The sequence below is a fragment of the Temnothorax longispinosus genome, chromosome 4, assembly GCF_030848805.1.
Source record: "Temnothorax longispinosus isolate EJ_2023e chromosome 4, Tlon_JGU_v1, whole genome shotgun sequence".
In the NCBI taxonomy this organism is placed as follows: Eukaryota; Metazoa; Arthropoda; class Insecta; order Hymenoptera; family Formicidae; genus Temnothorax; species Temnothorax longispinosus.
The window spans coordinates 1-16,690 of NC_092361.1; the positions used below are offsets into that span (position 1 = coordinate 1).

The following is a 16,690-nucleotide window of genomic DNA, read 5'->3' on the forward strand; positions in this document are numbered from 1 at the left end:
CTAGTTCGGACACGAACCATTAGCACGGACGCAAACCATGTGCGGTTACCGAGCAATACGACGTAGTTGAGTTGCACTTTCTATAGGCGGCGCGTCGGAAAATGCAACACAGCAACACACGAGAGGCGCTATTAATTAGTAAACAGATTCCATCCAATTCCATCTGATTCCATCTAAAACGCCGGCACTCGGCACTTTCGGCAGGTTTTATTGTTAATTCTCAGGCTTCTGTCTGACGTTGCGGCACGTGTGCGACAGTGTCATGTTGTCATTTTAATCGTTTAACGCCAAGTTTGGAAAATGCCAAAACGTGCCTGTCCCTTCGAAAGCGACCTGTTGCCGCAGTTGAAAGTGCACGTGGGAGAGAAACAGATGAATAACGGCGTATCCAGCGACCAGCGGATGAGGGATGTCTACGGTAAGAATACATATTTAGCTCGCTTTGCACAAAATAATTCGTACGCTCTTTCGAATCTTAACACCTGACTCCGCGCATACGTTTCCAGATAGGACCCTGAGTTTGCTCAAGGCAGGCGCGAAGGCACTCGCCCATAAGTTGAACACGTCCGCACAAATGGATTCTACAGATCTATCTTCCCCTCAACGTCCGTCACCTTGTAAATTCAGATCTACGTCCAATCTGAAGCAGATGCTGTTGACCGATAAATTGCAGCTGAAAACTAGTGACAAACTTGTCAATGTAGGTTGTGGGAGAGCCGTTGTGGCACTTGGACCGTCTTAGACGCAGACGGTTTTGTGACCATTTGTTTTTTCTTCCAGGATGTCCAGATAGACCTTTGTGGATGTGGCCGATTGATAGATCGATCTACAGTGAGCGCGTGTTACTATTGCGATCAGGCGCTGTGTCTCACCTGTCAGGCTGTATGCGCCAAATGCACAGAATTGTTCTGTCAGAACTGTTCTGTACCTGTGTAAGTTGTTAGCTTATATGTACTTTTGTAAAAGCTTCGTGTATACCATTTGTAACTGGTATGCGTTGTTCTGTTTCAGATATAATTGCGACGAGCAAATTATGTGTCTTAATTGCTATCGATAGCTGTCAAAGAAGTATTTTTATGCAAACAGTTCTACTGTTCTATCGTGATTTTATGTGCATGTAAATTATATATCGTTGTTATCGAGAATATTAAAAACCTGGAGAATCTTAGTAATCATAAATTATCTTATACAAACAATATTATGATGTAGAATATTTTAATAACTGTATATATAATTTTTACTTATTAATATATTTAAACGCTATTTTATATGTAAGAAGGAATTGGTTACAAATATGTTTTAAATAATATTGTACAAGAGAGGTTACACACAAAATGAAAAAAATAAAGCAAAATCCATGCTAAAAAATTTTGTATATGTATATACATACGCATTGTCTCGTATCTTAAATATTAGACGCACATTGTGGTGTCTTACTAAGTATTTGAAAGAAAATATAAATAGTAATATAAAAATTTCTTAAATTACGTTTAAAAGTAACACCGTTATTCGCATCTCTTTTTATTTAATGCAAGTTACAATTGCAGCGCTTAAGATTTCTGATATTTCATATATAATTTATAATAAATATCTCTGTTAACAGATCATGATTTTCGTTTCTTTTACTTTCAATCGTTGCAATTCAGTCGAAAAATGAAATGTATAATTTAAAAATGATTGAGTGCGATAAACTTTTAAGATTTTTACAATTTTTCTAAAATCACGTGATTTTTAGTTTTATACATTTTATATAAAATAGTTTTGTATTTTATGTTTGTTTTAAAATCTGTAAAATAAAAAAAGATACATATACGTAAAAGGACATATACGTAATGTCTTATAATATATAAAACGTATATAAAATATTGCATGTATTTTTAAAAATGTGTAAAACGTAATTTTTTTCATTTACTATTTGAATTAAGTACATCTGCATGTAATAAGATAAAACTATTGATAAAACTTGTATCTATTAATTGCAATAAAAAGGAAGTACTGCTATCCTGTTATGAAAACATTCACAGTCAGGTAGATCGGTATTATTTATACATCTTAATATATAAAGTTTATAAAAATATAACAATCAATTCGTTTGAACATGAATATCACTCAAATCGATTCACGAAGTCTTGTATGAATTATTGGTATTACTTTCGCGATGCAGCTCATTTTTAACGTAACAAGTGAAAATCACTTTATATTATAATAGAATTGTTAGTTGACTATTTTTATACAATTTCTTCTGTTAGCTCCATTATAAAGTAATATTAAAATTATTGGTAACGTTCGATTAATTTGCTGCAAAAAGTCAACGGAATTGAAATGCTTGTCAGACAGTCTGCTCGTGCAAGATTCATACGGAAGTTATGTCCATAGAGTTCTTCGCGTTTTTACGATAATTCGAAAAATCCACAGCTAAATCAGTTTCATCTGCTTCCTCGCCAAGGAGATGGCCCTCCACCTCGAGTTTTGACTTTCCAAATATTCTGCAAATAGATTTCGTGATGCACAGACATATTAATTGTTATATTAGCTAATTTGTAGCTATCCAAATGGCTGTATGCAACTAAGATTATACATAGCATATTAATACGTTAGTTTGCATATTAAAATGTTAGTTTTATAAGTGCACTTCAGCAAATGATGTATGTGTTATATTTTCTCGATGATGATGTAATGTGTTAACAGCATGAATAAAAATATGATTTTCTCATGCATTTTCATGTATTTTTTCATGTATTGTTTCATGTACAGTAAAATTCATAATACATTACATTCAACAAATATTTTTTATTACATCCAACACAAATAAGTTTTTCAAATATTCCACAGCAACGACACATGTCAATTACTTAGATAATTTTACTCATTAATTATTTTCATGTATTTTCTCATGTACAGTCAAATTCATAATACATTACATCCAACAAATAAGTTCTTTAAATATTCCACAGCAACGACACATGTCATTCATTTCTTAGACAATTTTACTCATTAATTATTTAATTTCACATTCGGTATCATTATAAAGAATTATATTTATAATAAAGATAATTTCAATTTGATAATACATTTCTCTCGCAGATAAGAATATTCTTTTTCTCAGTCTTATATTCTATTGTAAGTAACAAACCAACATTTTTCCCAGAGAATAAACAAAACTTTTGTAACATTTAAAATAAAATCTTTTCGCAGAAATAATAATTTTGATCAACTTTAGTATCATTATAAAGTAGGAATAATGTAATTTCAAACATGAAAAATGTTATAGCTTGATTGAACACATCATGCGTCACATACAGAATGATTCTGAATTATTTAATATCGATATCAATTTCTCTCTTTTTAAGACATTTAAATGAAAAGTTAAGCAAAAATTAGTTTCTTTATACTTTTGAAAAATCGTGAAAATTATTAAGAAAATATGTTTCGGAAGAAAATTATAGGAACTACATTGAATTAAAATTTAATTATAACATTATATTGAAATTAAATATAATTAAGAATTATCCTGTATAAAAATATCTAAAATATATAAAGTATATTTACAATGACCTGAATTTATCAAATGCGCCCCCTTAATATTTATATGTTCTGTACAATTATGTGATATTAAGCATATAATTATCGATTAGTTATATTTGATTTTGAGTTGTTATTCGCAAACAATAATAATTACACATAATATCGATATTTTAATAAGCGATGAAAGGAAGAGCATAAGTTGCACTATCAAAAATAATTCTGTACATGGTTAGTATAAGAAATAAATAATTAATTTTCTCCTATATTTAACATCAATTAGCTGTACATAATATTAAGCAACGGAGCTATTTCTATTTTGTAAGAATAACGTGTTCTTTTTTTGCCTATAATACCTGGACAGTGTGGACGTTGATCTGTTCATAGCTGATTTATATCTGTTCAGCGAATCGTTCGATCCACGATGGAACGGATCCACTATTATCGTATTCAAATCGTTCGATCGCCCTATGGAATGGGTAAACCTAGCTTCTAGGTATCCGGGAGTTTCCAACGTGGCTTTAGTCGGTTTACGATAACTGCAAAAATTTCCAGTATACGTTAAAACATTCTATTGATTATGAAATAAATAACGTAATCTTTCTATCTCTTTATTTCTCTAAGATTATGTTACAAATATTTTAAATCCATGATTAAAAAGTGGTATTAGCTACTTACAGCTTCAATAATAAGGAACTTCCTACTACCGACACGCTACTTAAAGCCATGGCGGCGGAAGACATCCATGGCTGTAGGAAGAAACCAAAAGAGCTAAATACTCCGGCAGCTATGGGAATACCCAGAAGATTGTAGACACTAGCGAATAAGAAATTCAGTCTTATCCTGCGGACCGTTTTCCTCGATAGATCTAAACACGCGATTACATCCAGAAGATCGTTCTGCAAAACATTTGATATTGCTTTCGTGTAATAACTCGTAGAACACATTACTTTCACTTATTTTGTGCATGACTTACGCGCATCAGAACCACGTCGGCAGCCTCCACGGCAACGTCTGTGCCAGACGCGATAGCGATACCGACATCTGATTGAGCTAGAGCCGGACTGTCATTGACACCATCTCCCACCATGGCGACTCTCAAACCCTGTTTTTGCAGTTGCTGAATTTTAGCCACCTTGTGGGACGGTAACATCTCCGCGAAAACTCTGTCGATGCCGACCTACATATTCCCAGGAAGCCAATAAAAACTGATCTAATCATAGAAATCGAATTCAATACAATAGGATCTTGTTATTCCGTACCTGTTTGGCAATCGAAGCCGCGGTTTTCTTATTATCGCCCGTCAAGAGGATCACCTCCAATCCCATTTTCTTCAGGGTATAGACTGCGAGATGTGCCTCGGGCTTTACTGTATCAGCGACACTGATCATGGCGACCAGAAGATTGTTTATCGCGACCAAAACCGCGGTGTGTCCTAGGTTCTCCTCGTTGACCATCCTCTCGTCGACTTCCTGCGGAACGTTGATCGCATTCCGGCGCATCCATTCCCGATTACCAATGCACATCTCGTATACCTCGTCAATCATGTTCGAATCGCCACGCGGAGACTCCAAAAGTAATTGTAGATTTAACTTTTGCATCTCTTGACGATCGGCTATCGGCTTCTCGACGATCGACAACTTGTCGATGCGCACGTTATTGACATTGTACGTTCCAGTCGACACGTTGTGCGACTGGTCCATGTAGTTTATAAGCTTTTCGGATTGCAACGACTCGCCCAGCGCACCTTCCAAATGAGATACCTTACATTTCAAACCGCAGCCGGGAACTGCTTCAAAATTCGTACATTGTCCAGTTTTCGATCCGATTGTGTCCTGCACGTAGCGTACGATCGCTGAAAAAGAAATTAACGATCATTGCGCGGTTCAATGTAAACGTAACGGTACAGAAAGCATGGTGATATTTACCTGCCGCGATAGGATGTTCGCTGTTTCTTTCTGCCGTGCCGACGACCGTCAGCAACGTCCCCAATGAACAGACCATCTCCTCCACGAACAATTCGATCTTGGTGACGGTTGGAGCACCGTGCGTCAACGTTCCCGTCTTGTCGAAGACAACGCATTTGACTTTGTGCGCGTTCTCCAGCGGCTCGGCGCCCTTGATCAGAATGCCGTTTAGTGCACCTACGCCCGTGCCGACCATAACCGCGGTCGGGGTGGCCAGGCCAAGAGCGCAGGGACAAGCAATCGCGAGTACTGCCAGGGCACTTCGAAAGGCGTATTGAAATATAATCTCCACGCGACTCAAGCCGTGCTTATTGAACTGGTCGTTGTGCGACATGGGCAGCTGCTCGACATTCATGTAGCCGATGATGATCCAAATCACTAGCGTCACTAGGGAGACCACTATGACCAGAGGTATGAAATAGCCGGCTATCTTGTCGGCCAGTTGCTGGATAGGTGCCTTGTTCGTCTGCGCCTCCTCCACCAAGCGAACGATCTGCGCCAGCGTCGTGTGCTCGCCCGTGTGCGTGGCGGTGATCACCAACGATCCGTTCTCATTGATCGAACCGCCGATCACCATCGAGCCTTCCTTCTTTTGCACTGGCATACTCTCACCGGTGATCAGACTCTCGTCGCAGGTCGACTCACCGAACAATACGCGGCCGTCGACAGGCACTTTGGCACCTGGGACCACTTTTAGTATGTCGCCACGTTGCACCAGGTCAACGCTTATCGAGCGTTCCGTTAATATTTCTTTGTGGTGTCCTAACGTAACCAACACTGCATCCGTGGCTTTTAAAGATAACAGTTTTGAGAGAGCTTCGGACGTCTTTCCCTAAAAGCGAAATACATTTTAACGTTATTTTTGGTTATATTTTTTTTATACAAAATATTTAATCATGGTGAGATACCTTCGCCACGTGCTCGAGCCATCTTCCCAGACTGATGAAGACCAAGAGCATCGGTGGAGTGTCGAAGAACGTCTGTGGACTGACGTTCTCTTGCATTATCATAGCAGCAGAGAGAACGGCGATAGAATAAAGATATGAGATCGTAGTAGTCATCGAGATTAAAACGTCCATGTTGGTTGTACCATGTCTCAAAGCTTTATAGGCTTGCACATAGAAATACCAGCCACCAAAAAACTGCATAGTAATATGAATAATTAATTCGAAACGCATACAACTGAATATGGTAAGGGTAAATATACTCTCGTTGCGCATACCTGCACCGGCGTGGAGAACACGAAGAGTAACAGATTTTCCCAAGAAAGACCAGGTACTATGCAACACATTTCCTCGTGTGTCTTGTTACCGAACAACATAACTAGCATGAAATATGTCATCGATACCATACTCGGAACTCCGAAAATCAGCGATATGAAGAACGTTCTTCGCCATTTACTTATCTCTTCTCTGCAATACAAACAATTACCATTAAAAACTCTTGTATATCGCGCGCGCGCAACGTGTATATTATTCATATCGAAAATTGTATTTACTTTTGATCCAGGTAGTCCCTATTTTCCTTATCTCGATTGCTAAACAGACTGGCCGTGTAAATACCCAAATTATTGATACATTCGATGATATCTCTGACACCAGTCATTTCCACGTCGTACTTGAACTTGCCCCGCTGCGTCGCTAGAGCGACCATCGCCGATCGTACACCAGGTAGCTTCTTCACGGTCGATTCTATTTTATTTACGCAAGACGCGCACGTCATTCCCATGATCTGAAAGGAATTAAGTCAGGAACGTGCTACGTCTCCACAAGGCTATGCATACGAAGTAGTTATAAATCTCTAACTTTCTACATAATTTTAATTTAAATTTTTTTTTATACCAAGCACGTTCGAGAATTGTGCCGTTATAGACAAGCGAGATTTATTTCCAGAATCCATGCTAAACGAACGAAGTTCTGTTTTCAATCAATACTACTATCAATATTAATGTTAATCTAAAAATATACTTTAATTCTTCAACTGTCTTACTTTTAACTCGACTTCGACTTCTTCGGTCCCGAATTCCTCGATTAAAGTCGTAGGAAAACCCAATTCCGATATACAGGAAGCAATATCCGCCGCTTTTATTTTGTCAGGATTGTACGTGACTTCTGCCTTGGCGGCCATCAAAGCCACCAGTACGCTATTTACTCCGTACAGCTTTTTACAGTGTTTCTCTATCCCAGTGACATGGTGAGCGTGAGTCATACCCTTTTTCATAAACACAAATTAATCAATTATCTGGTTATATTGTTAACACGAGGCGCTACTTAATTGGAAAATTTATAAATATATGTAAAGAGTATAAAAAATATACATATGAAACATAACGTACAGTTATACGCAGGAAGCACTTTGACAATTGTTTTTTGACATCACCAGCGCCGTTTGCTTGCAGCACCAGCTCCGTCTTCTTCTTCTTTTTATTGATATCAGCATCCAATTGCGATGCCTCGTCCTTCGCTTTTTTTACATACGCAGTGAAGCCCATGTCCTCTATATACATTACTATCTGATCGACTGTTACATCACCGCTACTGTAAGAGACTTTGGCTTCTTTATCCTCCAGGCTGACGTTCACGTTCTTTATACCGGGCTTTTCGGATAGAACATCTACAACAGAAAATACACATCATGGCCTTATAAGAAATATAAAGGATGAAATATAAAAGATATAAAGGATAAAATTTCAAAGCTTTAAACCAAGAAAACATCAAACAGTTATTACTTTATCATATACGAACAGAGCAATCTTTTTTTCAAGTGAGTGTAAAGATATTATATAGACATAACAAATAAGAACCAAGATTTCCTGGTGTCTAATTTTCAGATATTGATGTCGCTAATGAATCTTTTATTAAAGGTTTGTTAAAGTGAACAATGCCGAATCACGCATCCTGGATTTGTTTTATTTTCATATGTCGACTCACCGGTGATGTTTTTAACGCACGACTGACACGTCATTCCGTCTACGTGTATGTTGCAGGTGGCAGGTATTGAGGAGTTGTTCGCTTTGTTCTCCGCGTTGCTGGATGTCAGGTTGGATGGCAGGCTGGCGGTGTACCCCATGTCCTCGATCGCCTCTGCCAATTCACGGGGTGTGATCTCGTGCGTTTTGTACTCGATGTAGCCGGCTTTCTCCTCCAGAACCACTTTGATACTGACGACGTCGGGCCGATTGCCGATCACCCTTTCGATGTTGTTCGCGCAACTCTGACAGGTCATACCCTTGATGCCGATTTTAACCGTGCTGGTCTCCTGCGCGAGCTGCCACGCTTCCGACGTGCGTAGTGCACGCACCAGGTGCGTGATACCCTTAGAATCGGGGTCGTCGCCATCACTGCAAATTTTCATAGTAAATCAGACATTCTGCAACGTAAGTTGTCTCCCAGGTTTATCGCGATAAAGCTGATCGTCGATTTTAATCCGATCTTTTCGTAACAATGTGATGTGATTCATCATTAAAATCCAGTGCAATATGATGAGTGGATTGTATTTAAAAAAATACTAATTAATGATATTGAACTAATTATTTTCCGGCTTAAAAAAAAGATTTTTAAAAGTAAATCGCATTTTATCTTCCAAATGAAATTATTCTATTTTAATATATTGCTTTAATATACTACATATACTGTAATAAATTAAGAGACATTTTGAATTTAACAAATAAAGTAAAATTTTGTATTTAGATGTTGTTACTTCTTCTAGCAATATGTTCCGCATTTTATTTTAAGATGGGCCGAAGATGACGAGACGATGGAGGGGGATCCTGTACTTATCATTACGAAATAAATTGCCATAACGGTCTCATAGTATTTTAAACCAATTAATGCTTTGCTTACTGTAAGTAATCTCTTTTACAGACTTGCGCAATATGTTTGACGTGAATGACGTGATAAACCGAAGAGATTCCATATTCATCGTTCCGTGAATCAACATCGTAGATAAAAGATGTTACGAAAGTTTCGGGGAGAGATTCGAAAAAGTTACAAATTAACGGCGTGCGCTAGCATAGAACTCTGATATGCAGCACGCAACGATCTGTCGTACCACGTTAGAAGACAATGAACGTCTCAGTCGGTTATCTCTAATTTCAAAAACTCTAGCCTCTTATCTGCTCGTTGATAACAGCAGTATGTCGACACCGCGGAAATAGATTTCTGTAAACTCTAGACAAACAACGTTCAGCGCAAGCTATAATTACTAAACGATACTCCACGAACGCTAAGCAGATGAACATGACTTGCTGGAATACTATAGGTAGATAAGATTATAAATTATAAATTTGAAATACAGAGAGCCACACAAGACTCCACTGAGAGGAGCTAATGCAAGTTCGTTTTATTTCAATTCAAAGATCCCCGAACCTCAAGCTGTGCTTGCGTTATGTTAATCTAAAAAAAAGCTTAAAAAACTAATGGCTAAAAATCCTAAAACTATTTATTAAAATTGACTAACGTTTATCTATTTCTATATTTTTCCTTGATTCCATTTTGGTCTATATACAAGGAAAGAGAAAATAAATTAAATCTCCAGCAACTTTGTGGAAATGACTTCGGCGGAAATGACTTGTTCCTTCCCAACACAGGTGCGTAATATTGCACAACAATTAACAATCGCATTTCTCCAGGAGCTTACCATAAAGTATCGACGGCGCCGTAAGTTTTTTTGTTAAGGAGAGGCAACCTTTCCTCACCCTTCATCATCAAACGGAGAACCTGAAGTTCTATATTCAATTAGACTTAATGGAAATCGTTACGCGCCGCAGTTCCTTATTTGCCTCGAATTAGGCTCTCGAAAATTATCTATTTTCTATCGTCCGGCACGGTAGATAAGCACGAAAAAAAGTCGCATGCAAAAGTTGGGAACAAAGTTACATTCCCGATAAAATGACGCAGGCTTTAGCGAACGTTAATTTAAGCGAACGTTAGGAGAGAACGTTCTCGTGGTATTTCCGGGAAAATTCGACTTTATTGTCCGTCTGCTTTATTGTCGCGCTCCGATAAGAGCCGCGCGATATGAAATCGTGATTCGATTTTAACCAAAGAGTTAGCAAGCCGGGACGAATCTCCTATATTGATTCGCTATTCCACCATGGAAACTCCAACGCCGAACTATCGTCCAAACTATCATCCGAACATTTCGAGCAGTCAGAAGCCTGGCGAAAAGAACGATCCAGAGAAACGCGCGATCGTCTTCGTATCGGGATCGGTCTTCCCCTGTAAAAATGCGATTTTTGCCGCGCGGCAGAAACGTGGACGTTCGTCGATTGCGATTTTTACGAGCGAGCTGAAGACGGCGAACGAGTGGGGAAGACGCGGCACCAAAATATTGTGCGATACTCGACGCGAATTGATATCACCGAGCGACTGATAACTTCGGTAATCGCCTGTCCCACAATCGGTTGCTCACGGATCACCTTTTTGCCCACGGCACACTTCTTCAGACGTTCGACGGAGAGGATAAAAGCCGGACGATCGCTCGTGATATCGACTGATACGCGGACCAGCACGACATACGTGACAATGCCGAGCCGGAGACGCGGAAGAATCGCTCGATGAAGAGCCCAAATACTTGGAGTTCCATGGAGCGTTAAAGAATGATCAGGGGCAAATTGATTTCGCCACCGCAGACGAAGAACGAACTTTCTCTTGAGCATTTTCCTTACCCTCTTTGAATCTCAAAAAAATAATTTTTAATTTATGGTAGAAATTTATGTTGATTTACGTCTCATATACACAATACATTTAAAATAATAATAGTTATATTATCTTTATCCAATTATTCCAAATTACTTTTAGGGTCGAATTGATTTCGTCACAGATAAAGAAACGAACTTTCCTTCGAGCGTTTTCCTTGCCCTCTTTGAATCTCAAAAAAATAATTTTCGATTTATGGCCAAAATCCATAAGGTTTGTGCGGGGTCCTTTATATTTGTGTTTCACATGGGACGATAATAATACATCAAAAATAATAATAATTGTATTATCTTTATCCAATTATTTCAAATTACTCTTGATTATACCCGTCATATGTAATTTTCCATCAAATGGGATTGTGTCTGCGCAAATTATGGTACAATTACAGAAACATAATTACGGATTACGTAATTTGCAATGTTTACAATCGTAATAATATTTCCCGGCGACTGCATCCTTCGGATTGAATATAATAAACGTAAAAGATACAAACGCCATCATTAGCCGCGTCATATTCTTCAGACGTATGAGCGCGAGCGTCTCTTAACTGCCGAACAATGTGGCGTTTTATCGCGACGGAATATCAAATTGAACGGAGTGCACGTGTACGCGATAAATCGAGCATGATCGACGGCAGACCCGACACGCCGCCAGACAAGGACGTGCATCTTGGCGATTTTATGTCGCGAGATACTGCTAACGCAACGGTAAATTCTGATACGGGTATCGGTCACGCGCAACTATTATATCTTGTATCCACAAGTCGCACGACACTAGCGATCTTAATTCTAACACGCGTGAAAGTTACTCGTTTAGGTAAAAGGCTTTCTGCTCGTGGTAAACTTTCGTTTGGCAAGCTAGACGCATGTATGCATGCGGACTGTAGAAGGAACTTAATGAAGATCCCAATACGTACTAATGAGGTTTTAATGAAGAAAAATCTCGCTGATATCGTGTCATTATATAGCCTGTAATATAGTCGGATTCAAGAAAGTGAATCGTCGATTTGCTAGAGATAATTTCGATATGGCAAAGAAATAAATGTATTAATTCTTTCTTTCGGATTTCGAAACATCGGTTAGCATCATGTTATACGTTGAAAATTCTCTTCGAAAGTAAATCAAATATTCTTGAGTCTCATCTTAGAATGTATTTGTTAAGGGGATTCGACTATTAGGTCAAATCCAACTTACAGATTTGAAATTTTTGTGTAGTCTTGGAATGTGTATGATCTTACCGTGTGTGAAATTGCAAAACGATTTATCGTCGCATTTCTGAGATATTTGCTTTAAAAGTTCGCTTTAAAGTTACAGAAATTGTGTATACATAATATATACATAGATATGCTCCCCATGTAAATATCATATTATATATCTCTGCTTCTGTACGGTAAAAGTGAATAAAATTTTTATGGCACATTTCTGTGATATCGAGAATTGCAATCACGGTTTTTTAATTTTTTAAGTTGGATTTTTTTCAATTTTTAAATGATTTATTTAAACAATATCAAGTATAAAAAATAGGACAAAATTGCGATTTCTCTGTTTTTTTTTGTCCCAATAATAACATGTTTATGAATTATTTCTGAGACTAGCTTTACACTGTTTATCGTGAAAACAAAATTATACTATATATAGGAAACAGTCGAACCTCCTTAAGGTTGAAAGTTTTTCGTTAATTCTGCTATCTTTGCCATTATTAAAGGAATTAGGCATGGCAAAGATAGCAGAATTAATACTTATATGATATTTGCGATTTAATACTTGTGCAATGATGACGATACTTGTTATCATATTCGCGACACATGTTTAGAGATTACTGTGAGAATTTCACGTGATGCCTTCTCAAAAAGATCACGAAAAAAAAGAATATTGAAGCTTAATATACTCTTCTTTTTCGTGATCTTCTTGAGAAGGCATCGCGTGAAGTTCTCACAGTAGGTAATATAGCCCTAGAAAATCGACGATTCAATTTCTTGGGTCCGATTCTATGCATAAACAATAATTTTACGTACTGACCCATCAAGCAATCTTATGTTTTCACACGATATCGAGTGGTCCACCTCGTTCGTCATCGTCATATCCTTTAGATTGCGATACGCCAGTTTAACCCGATGCACCAACGGACCCCTGAACTTCACCATCTCGTGTTAGATTAAACGGCGCGATACGACGTCAATTTTTTGTGCTCGTCGAGTAAAATTGTAATACTTATTTTGTCACATCAAGTTATTATTCATTTCACATTTCTCCCGACTAACTGAGAGTTCAATAATCCTAAGAGGTAGGTAACACAGTAATCATCACAGTAAATATCGCGTATACATCGCTACAAAGAGGAACTTCATGTGACCACGAGGCAGCGATAATTTGCTGAAGTAATCGTCATTACTCTTCCGCGAATCTAAAGAAGCACCGAACTCGACAATGAAGTCACGCTAAGTTTCCATATTCATTGTCGTTATCGCAACGAACAACGGCAACACTTTAAATCAGTTGTCCACATGGTGAAAACACTATATCCAACCGTAAAAAAATAATCGTCTGCGTAAAAATATATTTTCTGATCGTATAATGATGAAGGATTCAAAATACGTAAGGCACGGCGAAAACGTCAATCTCATCGCGGCACGTTATACGAAAATGGTACATGTTTAACGGATATAAACCGAGAGGTGAATATTCAGAGAACCAGGTGAGTTAGGCTACCTGTGCCGACTGCTCGGGGCAAACTCGGACGAGAGAGAAAGGCATGCTCCAGATAGCGATTCCGTCGAGCGAGATTGAAGGGGGATTTCGTGATACTGGTGCATGTGCGTCGCGGAAGGAAAGAGAGAAAAAGAAATTATCGCGTGTCTTGTTCTGATAATGCGAGAATATCAAGTGACTTGAAATTCCGACACCCAATTTCAGAGGAGTATTAAAGTTTCTATCGGACGGGTTTTTTGTTGTTTTTTTTTCCAAGGCGACGCGACGGCGCGTCTTCTGATACTACTATATACTCCTCTGAATTTGGGTGTCGGAATTTCAAGTCACTCGATATTCTCGCATTATCGGAATAAGATACGCGATAATTTCTTTTTCTCCCTTTCCTTCTGTCACGTGCGTGATCTCACTTAACAGCTATTAAACCACAAACCGCATATAACGCGTGAATCACAATGTAACGCGCTCGCGTTTAACAAAGTATATAAGAATGGTCGTGAGGAGACTAATTCAATTTTGCTGTCTGCCCTCGGAATTCAGTTCTAAAAAAAGAGCGTCAGACGTTGCCACGTTGATAGATCTTCAGAAAATAAAATGCGACAAGATAATTGTGGAAAATTAATGACCGGAATGTGAAGCGTGACTCATTTAGTCAGATGTCGATCGAGAGGAACTCGAATCCTTCCGTTAACAACACAACTTACCCGGTATAAGGTGTCTCGATTAACACGTTGTATTTCCACGCGTTCTTAGAATTTCGTGCCATTTCTCGTCACGCGCTAGTCGGAAAATTCCCCCGAATCTTCTACGAATTTCTCTCAATGCACGTATTACTATTCCCACAATTCAGATCTGACACATTCCTCCGTTTGCTACAATTACTTTTGCCTTTTCGTTATTTTAGCCGCACTTGATACTCGTCGAAACGAGTCGCGTTACAATTAATGAGACTTCATAATGAAGCTGTCACAGATCTCAAGTGGATTCCGAACGCGCGCTGATATTGGCTCCGGACGATTCTGTGCACGCGACAACACGGAGGACAACCAGGCACCTGTTAATACATCCACGTTGCATATTCTGCGATCGAACGGATTCGGATCAAATGCGACGATCTACAGGGCTCCAGTTTCGATATTTGATCGGTTCTCCGGTTACAGCGTGACGCTGCAGATACCTTCGCAATCATGTTATTAAAACAATATCATGTTCTCGTGCTCGTGCTTCTAAACTATGTTGTTCAACGAAAGAATTCGACTACCGTTAAACCGATCGAAAGCTTCAATTTTGTTTTCACTCAGTTCAAGTGAGAAAATATTCATGCAAGAAATGAATCTCACTCACCTTTTACGACGTTTGGGCTTGGCACCTCTACCATCACTTCTTTTCTCTGCAAGTAAATTTCAACAATAACTTATATTGTTAACTAATAAATAGTATTTGTGTATAATTATGATTAATGACAATGATTAGTAACAAAGGAAAGTAACCGAATATTCTTAAGGGACGCTCAACCAATATATTTATTCTTCCTCTGTTATCTGTCATTATTATCACAATCTACGTTCAAGATTTCGAAGACGAGAGACAAAGATTTGAATCATATGGCTTTTATCTTCAGTTGTCTAGACATGCTAAACGAATCATGCAATGATTTGAACAATACCATACTTTTCACTCTTCATAATAGCTTTCTTGATAGTTTAAGAAAATCAACACTAAAGTTAAATCGAAGGTGTTTAAGTATAAAGTATCATATTGGCGAATAAACGCACTCTGTTAAAAATGTGACCTACTTGTACCACTAGCAGTTCTGCTTGCTCAGGATATGTTGACAACGAAATTTCTACAACGAAATCTCTCCTTTGATTGGCTGTGATTTAAGACTGCAGTATAAAAGTACAAATTGCAAGCCTCTTGCGACTTGCGACAATATGGATTGCTTGCAACTAAAGTAGAACGACCTTTAAATGACACGATATTGTTCAAATCATCGCATGATTCATTTAGCATGTCTAGACAACTGAAGATAAAAGCTATATGATTCAAATCTTTGTCTCCCGTCTTCGAAATCTTGAACGTAGATTGTGATAATGATGCCAACCAACAGAGAAAGAATAAATATATTGATTGAGCATCCCTTAAAGAATATTCGGTTACTTTCTTTTGTTATCAGTCTTCACTCTTCACAACACTGGAACAGAGAGTGCGTGATTTACGTCTGATTGTGAAGTATAGGCAGCTCGACGCTCGACGTACCTTCATCCCTTTGTGCCCGTGAAGGGTCAGCATCCTTCTGAGACTTCATCACCTTCGCCGCTTCCATTCTTCTCCGTAATCAGACGATGTTCGGGTGCGTTAGAGAGAATCATGCCAACTGACTGCTCGTCCCTTCAGCGCCCGCGCGCACACATCGGCGAGGATCCGCATACGACGCGCGACTCGTGGAGGAGAGTTGTGCACGCAGCACGCACAACGCACAACGAACAGGTCCACCCGGTCTCCACCGTTCGATTCCCGCGGCACCTCGCGCGGTTTATAACCTAAATGTCGCCTCGCGCTCTCCGTGAACGGTCAACGGAGAGCCCTCGGCTCGGAAGTTGGGATGAGCACGTCGCTCGCCGAGCGCGAGCGCGACTATCCCGCGTCGACGGGCGGATTAATCGGCCGCGCGGACGGGGAGCACGCACCGGAGACGGATAACGGACAACGGGTACGCACGGCACGCAAGTTGACGCCGTTGACGGCGTTGACGCAAGTTCCGCGACGCGACGCGAGACAGCCGAGACGCGAGCGA

General features: G+C 39.0%; 2 protein-coding genes across 3 annotated transcripts; one reads left to right on the top strand and one right to left on the bottom strand.

The window, feature by feature from the left end:
* The first annotated feature begins 98 nt into the window (after positions 1 to 98).
* LOC139812391 (apoptosis regulatory protein Siva) lies at positions 99 to 1,288 on the top strand. The gene is made up of 4 exons (XM_071777173.1): positions 99 to 418; positions 507 to 700; positions 781 to 932; positions 1,012 to 1,288. The coding sequence occupies exons 1-4, from the start codon at positions 301 to 303 to the stop codon at positions 1,055 to 1,057; spliced, it is 510 nt and encodes a 169-aa protein (XP_071633274.1). The 5' UTR covers positions 99 to 300; the 3' UTR covers positions 1,058 to 1,288.
* A 66-nt stretch (positions 1,289 to 1,354) lies between these two features.
* Atp7 (copper-transporting ATPase 1) lies at positions 1,355 to 16,688 on the bottom strand. Of its 2 annotated transcripts, XM_071777150.1 has the most exons (14): positions 16,153 to 16,688; positions 15,238 to 15,283; positions 8,420 to 8,829; positions 7,825 to 8,102; positions 7,479 to 7,700; positions 6,988 to 7,220; positions 6,712 to 6,901; positions 6,398 to 6,631; positions 5,451 to 6,321; positions 4,785 to 5,377; positions 4,499 to 4,702; positions 4,201 to 4,421; positions 3,879 to 4,061; positions 1,355 to 2,486 (listed from the first exon to the last, which is right to left on the bottom strand). In XM_071777150.1, the coding sequence occupies exons 1-14, from the start codon at positions 16,217 to 16,219 to the stop codon at positions 2,354 to 2,356; spliced, it is 3,885 nt and encodes a 1,294-aa protein (XP_071633251.1). In that variant the 5' UTR covers positions 16,220 to 16,688; the 3' UTR covers positions 1,355 to 2,353. The 2 variants fall into 2 exon arrangements, with proteins under 2 accessions (XP_071633251.1, XP_071633250.1); XM_071777149.1 differs by lacking the exons at positions 15,238 to 15,283; positions 16,153 to 16,688 and adding an exon at positions 13,207 to 13,838.
* Positions 16,689 to 16,690: the final 2 nt, after the last annotated feature.